This window comes from Haemaphysalis longicornis, unplaced genomic scaffold, assembly GCF_048455015.1.
Source record: "Haemaphysalis longicornis isolate Haplotype H1 unplaced genomic scaffold, Haemaphysalis longicornis Haplotype H1 scaffold_10, whole genome shotgun sequence".
Lineage (NCBI taxonomy): Eukaryota > Metazoa > Arthropoda > Arachnida > Ixodida > Ixodidae > Haemaphysalis > Haemaphysalis longicornis.
In genome coordinates, this window is record NW_027526204.1 from 112,339,044 (window position 1) to 112,359,633 (window position 20,590).

The 20,590-nt window shown below is 49.5% G+C and overlaps 1 protein-coding gene across 1 annotated transcript in view; it reads left to right on the forward strand.

The window, feature by feature from the left end:
- LOC144159128 (uncharacterized) overlaps positions 1-20,590 on the forward strand; it is a 141,571-nt gene that overhangs the window by 99,077 nt on the left and 21,904 nt on the right. The window contains exons 2-3 of the mRNA XM_077690424.1: positions 115-160; positions 6,057-6,280. Of these exons, the coding sequence (XP_077546550.1) occupies positions 115-160; positions 6,057-6,280 (270 nt within the window). The remainder of the gene's footprint in view (positions 1-114; positions 161-6,056; positions 6,281-20,590) is intronic.

Genomic DNA, 20,590 nt, shown 5'->3' on the forward strand with positions numbered 1-20,590 from the left:
AACTTACTTCTTGCTTACAATTAAGTACCTAAAATTTTCGAACTGTTATCGTCACCGCGACTTTTAGTGCATCCAACAGCCACCTTTAATTTTGCATTTTCCTTTTTTCTGCAGGGCCAAGACAAGCAACAGGAGGTGACGTCGGAGTTCACGCCATCAGGTGAGCTGAATCGCACCACGGACATTTTTTTTTTTTTTTTTTTTTTCTCGGAACTTGCTTCAGTCGAGCCAGCAACTGATCGCAGTCTCACCCGCCGCGGTGGCTCAGTGGCTAAGGTGCTGCGCTGCTGAGCATGAGGTCGCGGGTTTTATTCCCGGCCGCGGCGGCCGCTTTTCTGATGGAGGCGAAAAGCAGCAACGACCGTGTGTAGAGATTTCGGCGCACGTTAAAGATCCCCAGGTGGTCAAAATTAATCCGAAGCCCTCCACTACGGCGCGCCTCATCGCCTGCGTTGCGTTGGCGCGTTAAACCCTACAATCAATCAATCAATCAATCAATCAATCAATCAATCAATCAATCAATCAATCAATCAATCAATCAATCAATCAATCAATCAATCAATCAATCAATCAATCAATCAATCAATCAATCACAGTCTCGCTTTTATGTTATGCGCATATTTTGTTATCGCCTTTAACAACAGCAAAAAAACTGCACGGAGTTTTTTGGACGATTGCTATAATATTGCTTATGTGACGCCACTTAAGCACGCAAACAATGCCCATACTTTGAAGAGCAGTGAGAAAACGAAAAAAGTTCAGTGATTTTCAAAGTTACATGATGAATTTAGAGCAGTAATATTTTGCTCAAGTATATTCTGGCTACTTGATTTAAAGGCAGGACGCGCTTATTCGCCGCGTTTTATTAGCACCTCAGATGTCCAGATTAATGCAGCCTCATAGATGCGTAACTCACGTTATAAACAGTGTTGCCTCTTTGAGAAATAAGCTATTTCAAGCAGCCGGAGATTCTTAACACGACCTCTCTTATACAGTCAGTCAGTCTGTTGCGTTTTATTTGCGCTGTTCGTAAACGAATGTCGGGAATTGGTGTATACAACTATCCTCAGCCGCTAATGAGAGGCAGGTCTAAGTGCATACGAGACGACCGCGTCCTGGGTGGAAAGATGCATGGTAATCTGTGGAGCACGACATTTCTACGAACAGGAATGTTTGTTTAGAAAGTAAAACCCTACGAACCGCTGACGAAAGGGGCGGGCGGACGAAGGGAAAGGAGCGGCTCTAATGACCGCTCTCATTATAATCGGCGCCCGCGCGACGCTCCATTGCTTGCAAGGGGCGGCAGCCTGAAAGACGGATGCGCGCTGCCGTTGTGAGCAGCAGCTCTTGAAGAAACCTGCGCCAGATTCCCGCTGCCCGAACGAGCGACCTTGAAAGCAGGGCCGGGCGTGTGCCGCGCGCATTAAACGAACATTATACCCAACGAGTAGCAACTACAAAAGCAGCGCCGTTCGAAACTTGCGAACGAGCATGACGGAAGGCACAGTCGCCCAAGAAAAAGAAACGGTGGACCCATCAACACCACCCAGGGTGAGAGGAGTGAAACGCGGCATCGGCGTCACAAGTTGGTTCCGGTTTCCCTCTCCCGAATGGATTAAACAAAAATGTGCCTCCAACAGCGGTGTGAGGCTGTCAACGTAGATTGTCAAAGCAACACACTACCAGGCGCCAGCTTTCAAGCATTCATACTTCAGTGGCGTTGCGCGTGATCAATTGTGTGCGTTTACATTCGCGTGTGCGTGTGGGTGTCTGCGTTCGATGAAAGTGCCTATGTAGGCTACGCGGATGTATAATTCGCTGTATGTACGCGAGGGAAAAAGAAATGCCCGCGGCCTGCCAAGCAGCCCCCAATTTAGGCGTGGAGGCGGCGTTCGAGGTCTGTACAGAGAGCGTATGCATAAATGCCGCGGGGGCAGCCAGAAGACGGCGCTAATCGGGACTCTCTTATTTCGCGGATGGAGCGGAAACCGCCCGAAGGAGAAACCGCGATCGCGTTCGAATGCCCTCGTGCGTCGAGCGAGAGCGTTGAAGTGAACGTGCTCGTCTGGTGGCAACGCTACAACCGTACTTAATACCAGCCTCCATACGGAGTCAGATTCAGGGGCGTAGCCGTCAAGATTCGCCTGTGACTCAGAAACACAAAAGGAAGTGCGAATTGGCCGTCAAGGTAACAAGCGCCGCATTGCTTCCCACGATTAAGGAGATGGCAGGCGGATCGAGCAGGCCTTGTCGCCTTGGCGGTGTTTTCGATACCCCGAACACCCTCGGCGACGGAAAGCCGTCCTTGAAGGAGGGAGCAAATATATGAACACGCGAGGCGAGACGGTGGTGTCTGGCGGCGGTGTACTTGGACTTCCGACTGAGGCAACTTTCGCGCGTATGCCCCGTAGCGATCACAATGTGTCTGATCGCCGCAAGAGATAGCGATCGGCGGTTCGTTAACGCGTACTCGAGAAACTTCCCGCTGAGGTAACGACGCTCGTGCACGTCTACCTTGCTTTAACTCGCTGCCTCCCTTTTCGCTCGACCGTGGGAACGGCTCGAGGCAAGGGGCTCTCCTTTTCAGATGTACCAGGACACGCCCTATGCCGTGGCGTAATCATTTTACGTAGAATGAATTGATTTCATATTCCTCCGCGACATCTTTTGGAAAGGTACCGTTATGTGCTTGACCGATTACGCGCTAAAGGCAAGAGTCTGAATGGACTGCCGGAAATATCGGTCGCCCTTAAAAAAATTATAACTCTACCGTCAGCGTATACGAAAGTGAAATCTAAATCTCCTTTGAACCTCCTCCGTAGCACACTCGCGATTTGGGACAGCTTACATGTCAGCTCGTTTAAATTATCGCCCCTAAACCAGAGCTTTCTGCAGCGACATTAATACATTTTGTAATTTAAATCTGCCGCGCAATTTGAGGTTGTTAGCATTGGATCGCACTGCTGGCTTGTCATCCAAACGATCCATAGCCAGCCAACATATCTCACAGATACCTTAGCAACAAAGCGTCAGCTCTTTACTGGCACTTAAACAGACGAAGGAACAAGCATCATCGCAGAGTCAGGCCGAAATAGGTCGCTAAAAAGATTCCCTCGCCTTAATCTACTGTCCTGTCGATCATCTCAACCCCAGTCTACACGAGCCTCCTCCCAGGCTCGCTTCCAGTACGTTGACATCGCACGGAATTCATGCTTCTTGCTCCCAGCAAGCGTTCTCCCTTGCTCGTCAACACCGGCTACACAGCGACCGCCTTGTAGTACAAGTTGGCCGTGTCTAGAGTGCCGTCCGACGGCATTATAAGCACCCCACTATATCGACGTCCATCGGCGTTTTGTAACAAAATTGCCGCGTCTGGCACTACATCGCTCTAGATAACGTAAAACTAGGCAACCCAACCTAAACATAACATAACATGACCTAACGCACACACAAAAAAGAACATTTAAAACATCAAAACTTATCTAAGCAATAAAAATTGAAGTTAAATTTAAAGATCAAAAACAAAACAGCCGAGGCATAAGTCGGTCTCGAACCACTGTCTTTGGGATCAAGAAGATAAGACGGATCTTCTACACTTCAACGACGGACGGTTTGGTCGGGGCTAGCCTAGTCTTAAATATTCGAATGTCGTCGGACGGCGCTCTACAACCACACCCCTACACACTACACACTTCCCAATTCGCGGCTCTCACGGCACACCAAACGGCGTTGGAAAAATTCACCCGCATGCCGTCGCCTCAGAACGCTCCACGCTCGCGAGTTAGCACACAACCGTAACTTACATATTCAAGTGACACCAAGACGTAACGCTTATACGCTGCACACCGGCAAACTCCGCGGCTTCCCTCCAACAGACACCCCCCCGCCCCCTTTCCTCCACCGCTACACTTCCTAACATCTTTCTGGAATGGCTCCAACGGCTATGAGTGGCAAAGGCATTTCCCCGAGCTTACTCCCTGCATCAGACCATGCTCTGCCCAACATTATACCACGAAGAAAAGGAGGTGGTATAGTTTTGAAGAAAAAAATCCCAGGCCATCTTTACTAACGTGAAACCTAGAGAGGAAGGGGGGGGGGGTGTATGCAGTGTATAAGTGTATTGTTGGCCCCTTGGGCGCTTTTGCCAACGGAGGTGAAACAGTTGGGGGAAGAGGTATACAGCTTTGCTGTAAAATTCTCTTGTCTTTGAAGCACGGAGCTCTTTATCGCGAGGCGTCAACGAGTGTCCCAGTGTTATTTTTTTTTAGTGCGCGTTACGTTCTAGCGCGAGAGAGCGAGAAAGAATAAATGTTTATTTAAATCAACATGTGGGATTGTACTGAAGCTTGAAGGAGGCGTCTTCAGTCCAAGGTGCCTTGAGCGCAAGCTGCATCGACAGCCCTTTCACCCAACCGAAGTGGGTCGTCCAGGCCGGTGCTCGCCAAGGCGCTCTCCCAAAGCTCAGCAGCGCAAGGCATAACGAGTTTCCCGGTGTTTTAGTACTGTGACTACATGAGACGACGATTACGACGACGACAGGAGACGCCAACAGCCCCAGCCCCTAAGGGGGACCCAGCCCCTAAAAAATGGGCCTGTCCTGTTTGGTACAGCCGAATCCACACCCCGCATGCAAGCAACGAAACACTGGCGGAATGGAAAAGCGTGGACAGCCACGGGAACATGAAGTTACCAATAACGGACAGGGATTTGAGACGAGGACTACGGGGTGGTGCTGGAGATGCGGAGTAGCAGTAATTAACTTCATTAGAGGGAGCAGTCGGTTTGGTTTATGTCCTGGGCGGGTGAAGTCCCTATAGTCCTGGATGCCGCGGACTCAGGACGTCCGCCTTGGTCCTCAGGGCTGGACAGACAAGTGTCCCGATTCTCTTTGCTTGGTCGGGCAATGACTGGTAGGTACGTTGGTGTCCGCACACCGCGGGTGTTCGGATCTGATCACTGCCTGCATTCGATGTCGTAACTTGCCGAGTATATCGCAAGAACTATAGGGAGTCGTGGGGACACAAGTTCGTCTGTAATCACCTGTCCAGGACAGCGAAACATGTACAGCTTTTCGTTAACAGCCGACACAGCGTAATGTCGTAATGTCCCGCGCGACCCTTTCAAGTGACCCCTTACTGATTAAGTGTAGTACATATATGGTTCTCCAGGTGGCCGCAATAGGCGGCTGACAGCTATCTTTCCTGCTCATCAGTTCTCGTTTACGGTCCTGTTCCGCCGCATGTCTGTGCTGCAGAACGTGCTCTGTGGCTCTTTTTAAAAGCGGAGCTGTTTAGGAATTCTTTATTTTTCGTGTACGCAGTTAAAAATACAAAGACAATTGCCAAGATTGGCCAAAAGAAAAAAAAACAAATCCACTGTTCGTGGGAACACTGGATTTGTTCCCACGAACACTGGGAACACTTGCTCGGAACTGGAAAGAACACTTGCTCGGGAACACTTGCTCGGAACGGGAAAGACACGTCATAGCGTAAGCCCTCCAAGGCGATGTCCAATTTCAATGAAGAAAGCTCACACTTATAGAAACAATAATGGAGTAAAGGTCGTTGCGGCAGCGAAGAAGAAGCAAATAGGCTGCAATCGTGGACTTTTAACCCTCTGTGAAGGTCGTGACCGTTGCGTGCAGCGCTTCTCCGAGGTGTTGTACAATGAGTATCACTTAAAAAAAAAATGAAGGAAGCTCACACTTAGAGCAACAAAGATGGAGTAAAGGTCGTTGCAGCAGCGATGAAGCTGCAATCGTGGACTTAAACATTCGTGATGGTCGTGAAGTCTTGCGCGTTAGTGCGAGTTTCCTTCATTTTTCCCTTGAGGTCCCTTTAAGAGTGCAGTCGTGTATTACCCACAACGTCTCTCTCTCTCTCTCTGTCGCCTTGTATTCCCTATCAATCCTCGTTTCCTGCCCTGTTTCGCCGCCTGTCCGTCAGTCTGTGGAGTAGAGCGGGCTCTTCTGGAGAGTGCCTCTTCTAATAAGAGTGCAGTCGTCTAGCTAACACGTGGCGTCTCTCTCTCTCTCTCTTCCTCTGCCTCTGCCGCAGTGTCGGCGAACTGCGACAAGGGCTTCATGACCATCTCGGTGCTGACGGACGAGCCCTTCCAGGGGATCGTGCACACGCGAGACACCAACGACCCGCGGGGCATCGTCAAGGAGCTCAGGCGGAGCCCCTGCATCGCCTACGGCACCGGGGGCCGCAACACCTCCCTGCGCATCAGCCTCTTCCCGGGGCCCGACGACGCGCTCTACTGCGGGGTCCGCAAAAAGGTCCGTACTCCAAGTGCTGAATGATTATCCTTCTAAGTGCGAATGCACTTTATAAGCGACCCTGAATTCCGTTGACCGCCGTCCGTCCACATAGCAACAGCTGCGGGTGCGCGCGCTCCTCGTCTTCCTTGGCAACGGGGGGAGATGGGCGCGCGCTGCCTGGCCGCTGACATGGCACATACCCACGTGGGGGAGTGGCCAGGAATCGGGCGTGAGAAGGGCTAATGCACCCGCTTAAAGGAGTACTGACACGAAATTTCAAAGCTGAGATCCGCTCTAGCAATCAAGTACAACGACAACACAAATAGGTGTCTGTGAATAAATGCATCTTTCTTTCTTTGTAGTTGTGTGTGTGTGTGTGATCTCTCTTTCGCGAACATTACCGAACCGCGCAAATTCAACTCCTGCATTCGCACTTTCACATTCTTCCCCTCGGGGAAATGCGGGGAAATTTTTTCCCTCACGGAAGATAAGAAGAAGATGATGATGATGAATAAACTTTATTTGAATCGAGGTGCTGACGTTAGGGCCCCCGCCCGGTGGGAGGCTTCCGTAGTCTTCCTTAGATAAGACGAGATAAAAAAAATTCCCCCGCATTTCCCCGAGGGGGAGAATGTGAAAGTGCGAATGCACGGTTGTCGGCCCGCTTGCGGCGCTTGCGCTCGGCCCCCGCAGCCCACCGCCTCGCCGCCTTCTCTTCCATCTCTTCCATCGGGTTTGTAGTATCACGTGTACACCACGCAGTTATCAAGCCGCTATAACGCCGCTGAGTCGCCAACGCACGCCGCTGACGACGTAGTTTGAATGCGTTAAAGATATAAGGCGCGTCACTAACACTGATATCAGCGTCGCGTCCGTGGCTTGGTCGGTAGAGCGTCGCGCTGCGGCCGCAAAGTCCTCGGATCGAAACCTGGCGCCGGATGCTGTTTCTTTTTTAAATATAGAGGAGCATTGCGGACGCCGCCGCCGCCGCCGGCGGTGGATGGTTTGGGGTCGCTTATAAAGTGCATTCGCACTTAAAAAATCCCGAGGCATCTCCACTATCGTGAAACCTGGGGAGGGGTGAAGCCAGCAGTGTATAGGTGTATTCTTGGCACCTTGGCGTTTTCTCCAGCGGAGATGAAAGCGTTGGGGGGTAGAGGTATACAGCTTTGCAGTAACGGTCTCTTGCCGTTGAAGCACGAAGCTCTCTAGCGCGAGGCGTAAGCGTGTGTCCCGGTGTGTTTTTTTTTTTTTTAGTACGCGTTACGAAGCGTTCCAGAGCGAGCGGTAAACGAGTGTCCCGATGTTTTAGTACCGTGACTACATGAGACGACGTTTACGGCGACGACATTAGGGGCTTCGCCACTAAAAATTTGCATATTCTCCAAAAGTGAGAACTGTCAAGTAAATAAATACTTCAGCCATTCCGCTTTAGGCCGAGCCCCCTCGAAAGTCGGTTTCACTATCATACGCAGATTCTTTGCAGGAAAGACATTTTTCCTGACGCCAAATAAGCAGTCTGATGCCGATGTAGGAAGGCCCCACGGCCTTTCATTAGGTACCTTAACAAGATCCCGTGTTTCCCTGCAAAACGCTGCATGCCGAGTCCCTTTAGGTTCGGCTTCACTACTCCACACAGATGTATTGCTAGAAAGACATTTCTATACCGGCCTTCAAAACACGGAGGTCTGTTATAAATAGCATTTTCGTATGCGGCAAAAGTGCAACACGTGAAGCGTTTACACACGTAAAGTCGTCGAGTCCACGTATAAATGGTTAAGCACTGAAACTTGCTGGGCAAACAATGAATTCGGGTGGCGCATGATGGAAGCGGTTAGGACATCTCTGGTAGAAGCCTCAACCTGTAGTGGATGCCGGCAGGGTCGATGGTCATAATGATGATTATTGTGACGACGACAATGATCATGAAGATGACGTCTTCCCTCTTCTCTGGAAATCAGATAAGACGAGATGAAAGTTCAGGGTGGGAGGTGTCAGGACATCTGTGGGTAATGCTAACGGGATGACGGCGACAATGATGATGATGGTGACGACGACAAGGGCAATTTTGTCGATGACTCTTACGTGTGTGTACCAACCATGGTGTGGAAGAAAAGAGTCGGAAGCCACCAGAAAGAAAGAATAACTGTATTTAAATCAGACTGAATGGCTTCATGCTACTAACATGTCATGTTCCTCGTCCTCCTTCTCTTGTTTCCTCCGTAGAGTCCCCGAATCATGTCCTCTTCTTCATCTCGCTTACATTGCAATGTGAGACACAATAAAATGCAAGACATGGCTACCGCTTCTCACCGTACTCGGACATCTGTTGGAAGTCCCGTCATTTATCCAGAGGGCTCTAGCCAGCGCCATCTAGTATATGGGCCCATCACAAACTTCCTCTTCACTAGATAAACAGTTCCACCCCCGCTCTCGACCGGGCTGGTCTCTCCTCCGTGCAGCCTCCCACAGCAACAGCGTACAGTGGGGGATGGGCTCCCGTCTTTTTAGATGCGCCTACCGGATGCAGTGGCCGCTTGGACATCTCGGAAGATTAGCGAGCCAGGAGTCTGGCACACCCGCTGATTTCGGTGCGAGAATGGAGTGGGGTAATACAGCGCTGGGGAGTGATGGATGACCTCGGTGTAACCGATGTCGCTCGGTACCACGCGCAGTTTCATTCATGACGGCCTCGGTGTTATTTTCGACGGCTGAACCCGTCGACCAGGCGCCAGCGTGGGCACCCCAAGTAATCGCTCATAAGAAATTTAGTTTACAACCTTAGTGTTAGTTTAGTCCATCTGGTGTGCTTTCACCGGACCCTATGTATCGCGTGTGCACCAGTTCCCTCGTGCTACCTGCAATTTGCCTTGGTCGTAACACGCAGCGGCCGTAACCTGCCAACTAAGTCAGGGACCGTGTTTTCGAAGGCATCGGAACTGTTCCGGCGTGATCGAATTCCGACGCGGTCTGCTGTGATTGGCTTTGCTCGCGGTAAGCCGTGACCCCGTTGGAAAAAGTGCCGACGACCCCGAAGAATACAGCGGATCTTTCGTGATTTTGCGCTTCTTGTACTTCGCATCGGTCGCAAATGCGGCGGCCGCAAACCGGAATCGAACCCGCCTGCTGCCGCAAGCAAATTCAGATACAGGGATGAGACGAGATACATTATCGAGAGGAAAGCATGCATAGCTTAAAGTAAAATATCTCTCCGCGCTTCGGCGCAAAGAGGAATATAAAATGAGGGAAAAGTAAGAGGCGGAAGGTGGCTGGGCGTATCTCTGCGTTATCGGCAAGTACGTTTTCAGTGCCAAGTCAATCCCAGACATACAGTTCTAAATGTGCATATCTCGTGTCGCAGCCGCGAAGTCATCAGGTGTCTAGGGAAAAAAAAATTCCCCGCATTTCCCCGAGGGGAAGAATGTGAAAGTGCGAATGCACGAGTTGAATTCGCGCGGTTCGGTAATGTTCGCGAAAGAGAGATCACACCCACACACACAACTACAAAGAAAGAAAGATGCATTTATTCACAGACACCTATTTGTGTTGTCGTTGTACTTGATTGCTAGAGCGGATCTCAGCTTTGAAATTTCGTGTCAGTACTCCTTTAAGCGGGTGCATTAGCCCTTCTCACGCCCGATTCCTGGCCAATCCCCCACGTGGGTATGTGCCATGTCAGCGGCCAGGCAGCGCGCGCCCATCTCCCCCCGTTGCTAGGGAAGACGAGGAGCGCGCGCACCCGCAGCTGTTGCTATGCGGACTACGGCGGCGGACGATTCAGGCTCGCTTAAGAAGTGCATTCGCACTTAAAACGGCGCGAAGAATTTTAGTACCTGTAAGGAACACGTAGAGATTGTCCATTACACCCAGAATTACCTCTTCGGTCTAGGCGCGGGTTGAGTCAGTGTGATTTAAGACAGACGACCGATGTTTGTCGAGTATATATTCTCTATCACAAATGAAAGGGCATCACTTAAAGCATCTTAACGAGAAACGGTTTTGCTGATAACGCCCTAGAACTATTTCAATCGAAATTCTTAGTTCTACGAGCCGTATGTGTCCTCCCAAAAATAATGCTGGCAACCATGGCACGCAGCACACATGCGCGGCAACATACTTTTGTTTGCATGCGAAGTGAAAAGCGATATTTAAATATTTGTCCCCAGCTAAAAAAAAGTGCGAATCTCGGGCTTTTTGATTCCTTTATGTGCTTTTTTTTAATTCACCAGTCTATTTTCTAATTCACCACCTATTTTAATTCACCAGTCTAAGGAGCCATCTGTTGGGATGGACGGTAGGTAGAATCTAGCTTCACGTTGTGGAGGTCGAAAGTTCGATTCTCCCTATTATTATTATTATTATTTTTTTTTTTTTTGAAGCTGCCGTCGGCGTATTTGGAAACTGAAATCGAATATTTTGGCAGAAAAAACGCCCCTGACTCGGGCATAATCGTCAAAGCTTCTTCACTGGGTCTGTTTACTGAACGCTGCCGTTGCATCTGGGCATGTAGGCTATCGAGGATGCTGTGTAGCCACACTGAGAGCAACCCAGCGACGGCGGGCGGCATTTCTTAAAAATTTTCAAAATAATGCTTAGAAATACATATACAATTTAAACTTATACAAATACTTGTGTTGAAACGTTTTCAATAAGTGAATAAACGTTTCAGCAGTTACAGGGGCGGCTTGGTTTGCAGGTCACGTGACCAGGACACATATTGTAGTGTCAAGATTCGACACTACGAACCGCCACCCTTCCGATTTCAGAAAGTTTGCTGCCGAATTAAAATTATTTCCGCCGATTTGTTTATAAATTGCATGTGGTTACCGGGCTATATAAAACGCTGGCTTTCATATGAGCTAGAGAACATATACGCGACAAAAATCGGTTGCCCGTCCCTTTAAAGCCTGAACGAACGCGTGCAGCATTAACGGAAATTATGGGAGCAGAGCATATACAGCACTAACGCTGGGTATACCTACAGTCTACGCTCTGCTCCAACTTTTCTTTTTTCTCTGTTTTCTCTTTTTTTCTCTCCCATTTTCGCTTCCACACGCGCAGGAGGGCGAACTATAGGCCCTAGCCAGGTCAACCTTCCTGCCTTCCTTTTCCCGCCTTCCTCCGTTGAGGGCACACGTTCGACTGCCTTATCGAACACACGCATCGAACACGTTCGACTGCCTTAATTTAAGAGTCAGTAGCGCGGAGAAATTAAAGTTGTCTGAGTAGCCAACGAGACGGCTGTTAGAAGCCAGGTGAATAATATAGGCAATAAAAGAGCTACCACCGAGTTGAGCCGCCATTTCTAAGCACTGCACAATTGTAGTTCCAACTAAAAACGCCTGCGCTTAAAAAAGCGCTGTAATTAAGTACAAAATAGCTTCGTGTTTAAAACGGGTAGCGCGCCATCAGCACGCACTTCCGGTGCAGATAAGAAACTCCGGGTCTCAAGAAGCTCTTCAGACGTAATTTGAGATAAGCTTAACGAAGCACAGGGAAAAAAATTACGATAGCCGTCACGCTCAGAGATATAAACTGAACACCGCGGATCAGAAAATGAACTTTTATATCAGGGGCGGTATTCTTGTAACTGTCCCTTTTGAAAACGTCCCTTTTGAGTCCCTTTCATCGTGACGTACTTCCGGTTAAGCAGTAAGCGTTGGCAGTAGGTTTGCCGCGCTTGCGTTACGTCACTTCCGGTTGTTTGCTTTTAGCCAATCAGGGCTCGCCAAAAGGGACACTTTTGAAAGGGACGCAAAAGGGACAAAACTCGAGAATACCGCCCCAGAAGTGTATTTGAGAGAGAGAGAGAATGCGTTTAATGGAAGAAGCAAATGTATTTGGGCAGAATGTGTAATGCGGCGGGTAGATAATAGGTGTACCGCACAAGTGACGGAGTTGATATACGGTGGGAAGAGATAAACCGCAAAAATGGAGCACATGACATTAGGACAGATAAGAATGGAAAGCGAAAAATCATTCAGTTGATAATAATGGTCCCAAGTCACTAGGAGGGTGCGCCGTCGGGCTGCAGACAGCCAGTGGGTGATGGTGACAATGGCGTTTTAAAGTGGAGGAAGTTGGATTATCAGTTGCAGGAGTGAGATATCAACGTTGGCTGCATCCTTCACGGGAGCTTATCGCCACAGCGCCGGCAAGAGAGATATACAGAGAGAATGCAAAACGAAATGATGCCGGCACGTTAACTCGAATGCCCGGTTTGCTATACGTTGCACCAAAGAACAGAGTAACAAAACATGGTGGAAAAATACCGTTGAAAGTAAAGGCCCTTAGACTTCAAGAAGCGAGGGGGCGCTGTGATTGCCCGTCGCGATGATTACAGGCATGACCATTGTTCAAGGCTATATTTAGCCTCATTTGAAACGGACGATTGTGCGAAGAACATGCATATTTGAACTCGCCGCTTCGTAGGGGAGCCTAGCCTGTCCACGCTTGAAGCTGACCGCGCGCACTTAAAAGTAAGGGGAAAAAAGTTTCATGTTTGAGCACGGGTGCGTGGAAGGCACGTTACATATTTTGAGAGAACAAGGGCAGGAGGGTGGGGCAAAAACAAAAACAAAACAAAACACGCGCCTTAATGGGGAGGTCCGTCCTTACCGTTCGAATTCCACGGAGAAAGGAACGTTGACACCACCACTGCACAGGGCCAAATGACTGCCATCATCTTTACTTCCATTTCCGCTTCCACATTTGTATTTGTCTCTTTTCCCGATCTGCGCGCCAACGTGCCACTCGCACCGCTAAATACCCAGATTTGCGACTGTTACGCTCTCGACGCGGACGCGTCAATACTCAGGCTTTCGCGTCTGACGGGTGTTGCATCGGCTACTGCCGACCGGGCGAGGTGGGGCGAAGCCATGGCGGAGTTCTCATTGTTTTGGACACACGATACGGGGAGGGGGAGCGAGCACTTCTCGGTACTCGGTCTTCAGGACGAAGCCTTCCAATCTTGTTTCCCTTTTCTCTTTCTTTTAGTTCCTTTTTTTTTACTCTTTCGTGCGCTTTTGTATTTCGCGCGCGTTTTCTTGGCCCGTTGATGGTTTCGCGTAATCGAAGCCCAGTCACGAAGCGAACGACGACGCGCGCACCGGCCCCGTGGCACAAATCGACGCGTTCATTCCCTTCCGTTCGCTTCGCAATTTTCTTATTTTGTTTATTTGTTTGTTTGTTTTTCCGGCTCTGTCTCCGCTGCTGACTCGGAGGTGAGCGCACACAAAGCGCGCGCTGACTGACAGAGCGCCCGGTGCGGAATCGGGCGAAACGATATGCGTCCAGGCAAAAACAAAAGGTGCCAAACGTCGGCACAGCCCAGAGAGTTCAAACGTGAGAGAGAGAGAGAGAGAGAGAGAGAGAGAGAGAGAGAGAGAGAGAGAGAGAGAGAGAGAGAGAGAGAGAGAGAGAGAGAGAGAGAGAGAGAGAGAGAGAGAGAGAGAGAGAGACGCGAGGAGTGTCCATAAGTTTTCGGCGGAGTGCCAACACGCGCGGGAACATTGCGTAGGACGCTCTGCTGTACGCTCAGCCCCATTAAAGTAGGCTTCACCTTTACGCACGCATAGATTGCTGGACAACATTCTCCGGGTGCCATATCAGCAGTGCGATATCAAAGTAGGAGGACCCTTCTAATAAAATCCTTCATAATATCCCACGTATACGCCTCGCAGCGCTATACAGCAAGTTCCTGTAAAGTTGGCTCCAATACCGTACACAAATGCTTTGCTGGAAATACTTTTTCGGGGGCAGCTAAAGAGGTCAGATGTAAACTTGTGATGTCAATTTGGTAAACATTTCCATAAAACCCCATGAATATCAACGAATGTTATACACTGAGTCGGCTTCGTTGCTATACACAAATGCGTTGTTAGGAAGACACTTCTTTCAGGGAAAATGTAAGAAGTCTTTATTGGTATTTTCTTGAGCGGTGAAAGTGTAACACATCAAGCGTTACATGCAGACAGACTAAGTTTCCTCGTTGGGTACGCATAGAAACGCTTAAGCACTTAGTAATTTAAAGTTCGGATACCTACGTCTTAAAGAATACCCAAAAGTTCCCCCTCCCCCATTCCGCTTCTTTTCTCAGTTCAACACCAGCGCTTTCTATCTACTGCAGTATTCACACTTTCTCTCACTCGCTCAACGGTTCTCTTCGTTGGCGTGCAGATATATTCTACTCTCGAACGTTGTTTCCTTTGGCCTTTCCAGCACTTCCTGACCCGGTGCAATTTGATTTTGAGTTACTTGTTCTGATGCAGAAGAAAAAAAGAAGAAAGTGCTCGGTTGTGTGATATTTCGTCGCAAGCTAAGGACACCCGTGTAGTCTAGCCCCACCCATATCTATCCATCTTGGCAAAAAGCAGCGCTAAAAACAGGACGTTCCGTTCTTGGATTGTGGATAGTTCATATCTATCCACTATACGCCAAACCTCTAAGCCCTGGGGATAGCCTGGTTACGTGAAATATTGTCACGAAGACAAGGACGATGCAGTTGTCTTGAATGAGAAACACGTTTATTGGAGCGAACTTGTGCTCCCCTAACAACTCAAAAGAATACAGAGGCGGCGAAGCAGCGGTCAACAAAGTGACTTGCGTCGGCGAGCGTCGCAGAATCGAATGCCCCGGCGTCCGCACTGCAGGCTTTTTATCTTTCGGCGCGCGTGGTTCTCGAAACGTCGATTCACATCGAGAACATAGTAGATCCAAGAAGATAATTCTGGGCTGTTCACGTTAGATCGGAATGCTCTCCCTATCACAACACATAACACATGCGGCACAGAAAGAAAGAATGGAACACGCGCTTCCCTTGACGCGGAGATAACACAGACCGACGCAGCCGGGCGGTAAGAGCAAAACACAAATAAACAAACCCAATGTATGGTTCGCGGCAATATCACTTCATATCTGATATCGATAGCACAAATCCGGAGGAACAGGGGCAAGTATCTTCATCGTGTGAGGAGTTGACCTCAAAATCATTTTTCTTGGGTTGCAGATACGCTTTGAAGCAATACTATTAAAGGGACGGTGACCACGTCTTAACTGTCGCGCGTTACTTAAATGTTTGGGGCGGGTAATCCACCGGTAGTGCCCATCTCCGTTTACAGTGAGTGGGGGACCTGTTTTGAACCGATTTCCCCGATTTTCGACTAAAAGCACGTAAAAGTGCGGATTTTTCGCTCGTACAGATTTCCCATGACGTTTGGCGAAGGCCGCTGAGATCAGGTGTTTCGATAAGTGCCCGACAGTCTTTATTTGTGCATTTCCTGTCATCGATTACGGCTATGCCATTCGCTCACTATGTCAAAAACCTACCGTAGCCAATCGAAAAGCTATTTTTTTTCTCTCCCTTCTAGAACGTCTCGTAGTACATATTTGCGAAACGTGTAGCGCGCTCCCAATACGTCTCCTACGTATCGCTTCAGTATTAAAAACTCCCCAAATACACTCCGTCATGGCGAAAAAAAAAGGCATAACTTGTGCGGTCAATAAAAATGATCAGCAGTACGAGTATGGCACATTGTCTAGCTAAAACAAAAAAGATATGATGCAGCAGGTATAATGAGGCAGGTCTTCTAAGTTGAGGGGTCTTAAGCACCCAACCTTCGGTACACCAGTGCACGCATCAGCGCGTACGCGCTCAGCCGCCATCGCGCCCTTTATTATTATTATTATTCTTTTACTTTCCGGCCTCGTGAGTGACGGATGCATGTTGCCCGCAGCGGCATCCGCAATGTGCCACCCGCGTAAATGCCATGGGTGCGGCGCGACGAAGAAATCAGTCGGCTTGTTCGCCGGTGTCGAATTTTAAATTATAATTCCCCGCCACCTCCTCCCGTACAACTTGCGGAATCCATCGGGGGAAAAACCGGTATTCGGCTAAGGAAGAGAGAACGAGAGAGGAGGAAGAAGAAAAAGGTAAAGAAAGATAAAGGCAAACAGGTCATTTGTAACCGCATATATTCGGCAACAACGACAAAAAAAGGAAGAAAACGGCTGCATGTGCTTATACATGGTACATGATTCCGGTGTCAACCTCGCGCCTGGAAAGGCGCAAAAGTGCTGCACCGATAGAATTTTTTTACTTCTAAGGTGTTACGAAACACGTTCCCGAGGTTTTTCCTCTTGCTGGAGGAGACGCTGCTTTAATTAAGCTCACTGTGCAGGCATTTTGTCACGGCCCGTCATTTAATTAGCCCCAACGCCGCAGTCTTTAATAAGAAAACTGCGAAAGTGTGCGTGACAGCGTAAATATGGAAGTGCGCTAAGTCCTTCCTTATCTGCGGCGTTATTTATGCGATACTGTCGAAACGAGGGCGGGTGCTATTCATCACTGGGCGCGGCATATTCCAGGAACAAGGCGTCCGCCCTGCGGGTTTCCACCGCACTGGCACAAAGCCGACGACGCCGGGTAATATCGCTCGGGACGTTAGTTATTGGGCGTGCCTCCGCCGTCGCGATGTCCCAGGTAGGTATGCACTTGGAGATCTAGAAAATTCCGGTCACGAGTACAAGGGCTCAGTGTCTGAGTTTCTCTCGACAAGGGTAGAGCCGCTCGGGACAAGATGAGACAAGATAATCTAAGAAAGTACATAAATACCGCCTTAAAAGTCGGTATTCCTTCTTGTAGAACAAAATTTTGTTTCGCGGGCTTTCATGACACGTACATCGAAGGAATTGAATGGTCTTCCCAATCCGACGGCGACCATTCAAGACTTCAACATTTTCAATAACGCAGTAGCTGACATTTTGTGAACAGAAACGTTCTGCCTGTACAAGTACTATTGTACTTTTTTTCATTTTGTGTTTTTATCACGAAAGTGTTTTTTTCCTGGAATCACCTAGATTTGGCTGACGTCATATCCGTCACGGAAATGACGCCAGTACAACGAAGCAAGCGGCCTGTAAAGGATGCACCCCTGCACACAGGGTCTTCTTGCGGGGAAGCAACCTTTAGTACTAAAGAGTACGTTATACTTATGGTTGTTCGTTTTCAGGTTTTATATTTTAACACGAAATTGTTTTATGCCGGGATACCCCAAGATTTCACTGACGTCATATCCGTCTCGGAATTGACGCCAGTACACCTTTGCCGAAGCGCCTAGCCAGCAGGACGTCGCTCGCCAAGCACACCCACAACACAGCCGCCGACCCGCAAATCATGCTCAGCTGCAGATTTCGCAGCACATTTCATTTTCGTGTTTGACTGATTCCTATGACAGAGGAATCGACCACAGTTTTTCTTCTGAGCATTTAGAAAGCTTTTCTGCCACTTAACCTTCAAATTTAAGGACGGTGCAGTGGTTCTTGAGTTCTCGTGTACGGTTTGTTTTCGCTAACAAGTACATTTTGATGCTTTAACTGCTGCGTAGGTGCACTTGCTGTGAAGCACCCATTAGCAGAAAACCTTGAGTATTATGTTGCGGGTTCGTTCCAACTTTTTGGCTGCTAACTCCCCATACAACGGCTGTCGCAATAAAGAGTTGAAACGAAAGAATGGACTTGCAGTCAACAATGGACTGAAACATGTTTATAGAACGTACCAGTGAATAGTTTGGGGTTCCCTACTTGACAAAAGCGAAATGCAGAGCAGCACAGGCAGAACAGTGAAGCCAAAACTGCAACACACTAAGCGCTGTGGTTGAGAGTCAAAGATAGAGAGAATAGACTTTACTGAGCTAAACTTGTGGAGCGCCTTCCTAGTCCACAAGCCCATGGGTGCACCCGACCGACTGTTCGGTCGACCAAGATGGTCTGGTCGACGAGGCGTGGGCTGGCGCCCTTCCATGTACCCCCTCCCTCGTGTAATTCGTTCGGCGCATTTATATTGCAACATGCACTCACTGACTCAACTCCACGAGCCCGTCAAATACAACGGGTGCTAAACTGACCTCCTAACCTAACCCTTGCACCAAGTCCTACACTGGGACAAGAGCCGTTAAGAGCGGTACAGTCTCACTTTGACCGGGACGTTACGCTCTCACTACAAGAGGCACAAAAAAATAAATGAGCGTAACAAAACGAAACAAGAAGCGTCCGTGTTCGTTCGCACGGGTCCCCGAGCGACCGCTCGCGCAGGGGTGGCGGCGATCCTTCGCCGATGTCAGTCGGCCAATCAAGCGACAGCGTATAACAGACGCAGGCGAGGGAGACAAGAGGACACTCCGCGATGACCTTCTTCGATCGCCTCGTCGCGCCCTCGAAGACGGACAAGTGCCGCTTGTCCACTGTCGGCGACGTCGTCGAGGTCGCGGAAGAGGCCAGCCATGCGCGCAGGCGGAGTGGATCCGTCTCCTTTGGCGCGCAACTCGCGTGGCCGAGAGAGCGGTGCACAAGGCGCGACTGCGCCCATGCGACACAAAGTATATTTCCGCGTTCCGCACAAGGGTGGCGTGTCAGGTGCCTCGAAGCGCCCACGCACTTGACACTCGAAGGCTGTGCTCCTTCCACGCTAGAGACGGGAAAAGGAGCCGATGAGGAGACGGAAAGGCCGCTTGTTATTTGTGCGACGGAGAATGGGTAGACCTTTTGAGTAGAAAGAGGGGTGGCTGCGGTGAACCGGGAACGTTAATATGCTCACCATCACGCTGCAGTCCTTCTTATAAAGTGGTCATATCAAACACGTCAGACAGCAATCCCGACATTGCAATAGAGGTCAAACCAACGTTGTCGTTTCGCGAACGTAATGCTCTTGCTCACCCGTCGAGACGTGTTTCACGACGGCGTACCATGTTTGCGACCAACCTTGCAGGCAGTATTGTGTGCCCCTGACGAACGTCCGGATCAGTGGTTTTACTTTTTAGGTGTTGCCTGTAACTGGCGGAAAACCGTTGTGAGTGGTTTACTGCACCGAAGTAGACGAACGTGGGCTCTGCGGTATCGCGGTGAGCTCTGATGAAGAGTTCTGCTTTGTACAAGCTTTTGTAGATAAATATTTTTCATCGAACGTACGTAAACCGTATACCACGGTATATGCCATGCAGACGTTCTTGCGTGTTGAAATGTTCTAACAAAACTTACTTCCCATTTACCTTCAGCGCTACATCGAGGACCGAGTGTGATCGGACGGCCTGTTTTAAACAAGACTGACAGTTATTCAGCAATAATGACCGGAGTAGAACTACTTCTCTATCTGTATTCAGCTAACATTCCGCGTCATCATGTCCTCCTTTATGAAGTTGGCTTTTACTCATTATTCATACGCCTGCAGTGAAGCCCCCTTTAGAGGAAGTTTCGGGATAGGATGCCGGATGGCGAAAAACTGCGCTGGCCCTCCCTCACATGAACCCGTCGCAGTAAATCTGCTGACAACCACGTGAAGGGTGCAATAAAGCGGCCTCAATTAAAGATGTTTATTCGAAGGCGCGAACGCTGTGGTCCACATGTATCGCCGCGGTAACCCCCCACTGTCATTGCACAGAACTTATCCCGCTTATCCTCTCAGGCTAAGGAGCTGGCCGCTTCGTCTCGAACAAGCTAGCGGCCGCCTCAGTTTTCCGCTCCTTGGCGCGGCCTTCTAATCTCGTTCTCGGATCGGCGAAGCCCTCGTTTCTCGGCGGTCGTCTTTTGACAGCTCCGGACGTGGGTGACGCGAAGCCGCCGAGATGATCCGCGCGTGCACGCCGGCGTTGCTGCATATACGCGTCGGGTGGTCAGGGGTGAGCTCCTTGCGCCGTCGATCGACTTTGGTCAGGGGTTTCCGGATGACGAGCGGCTCTGCCGTAAACGATGCTTGTTGGCTGTGGGAGACGTGTTGACAGTCGCGTCACGCCCACTCGGAAGGAATAGCGGAAGGCGGAGACGGGTTTATATTTCTTCCCGTATGTAATCCTTGGGTCACTCGGAGCCCTTCCTGAGGTTCCTATGGTAGCAGATTTTGATTTAGGCCAGGATGATAGTCCACGAAACATCGTACCTGCTCCTTCCTCTGCGTGCCATTTTTCTGTTGGGCGTGAACGAACTGTCAGCGTTTGTTTCACAACCAGCGAAAATAGCACCCAAAACTTGTAGAACTGTGGCCAGCATGTATACGGGGAACCGCAACGCCCTGACAAAGTTGACCTGTTGACCTTTAGCGGAAGTTCAACCTGTTGGCTCAGTACAAAATTTCAGCGGCGTTGCATTGTGAATATGGGCTGAAATAATCAAGGATCGAAATGTGGAGTGGTGACGTACGGCGAACTCTGGGGTACTGAGAAACAAAAACAAAGAAACACCGTTCTCGTGTTCAGAACGCGCGGGATCCAATGACGTTTGTTGCTTGCGAACAGCAATGCTGACAATCAATCTCCCTACGAGCTCGTTCGCTAAAGTTCT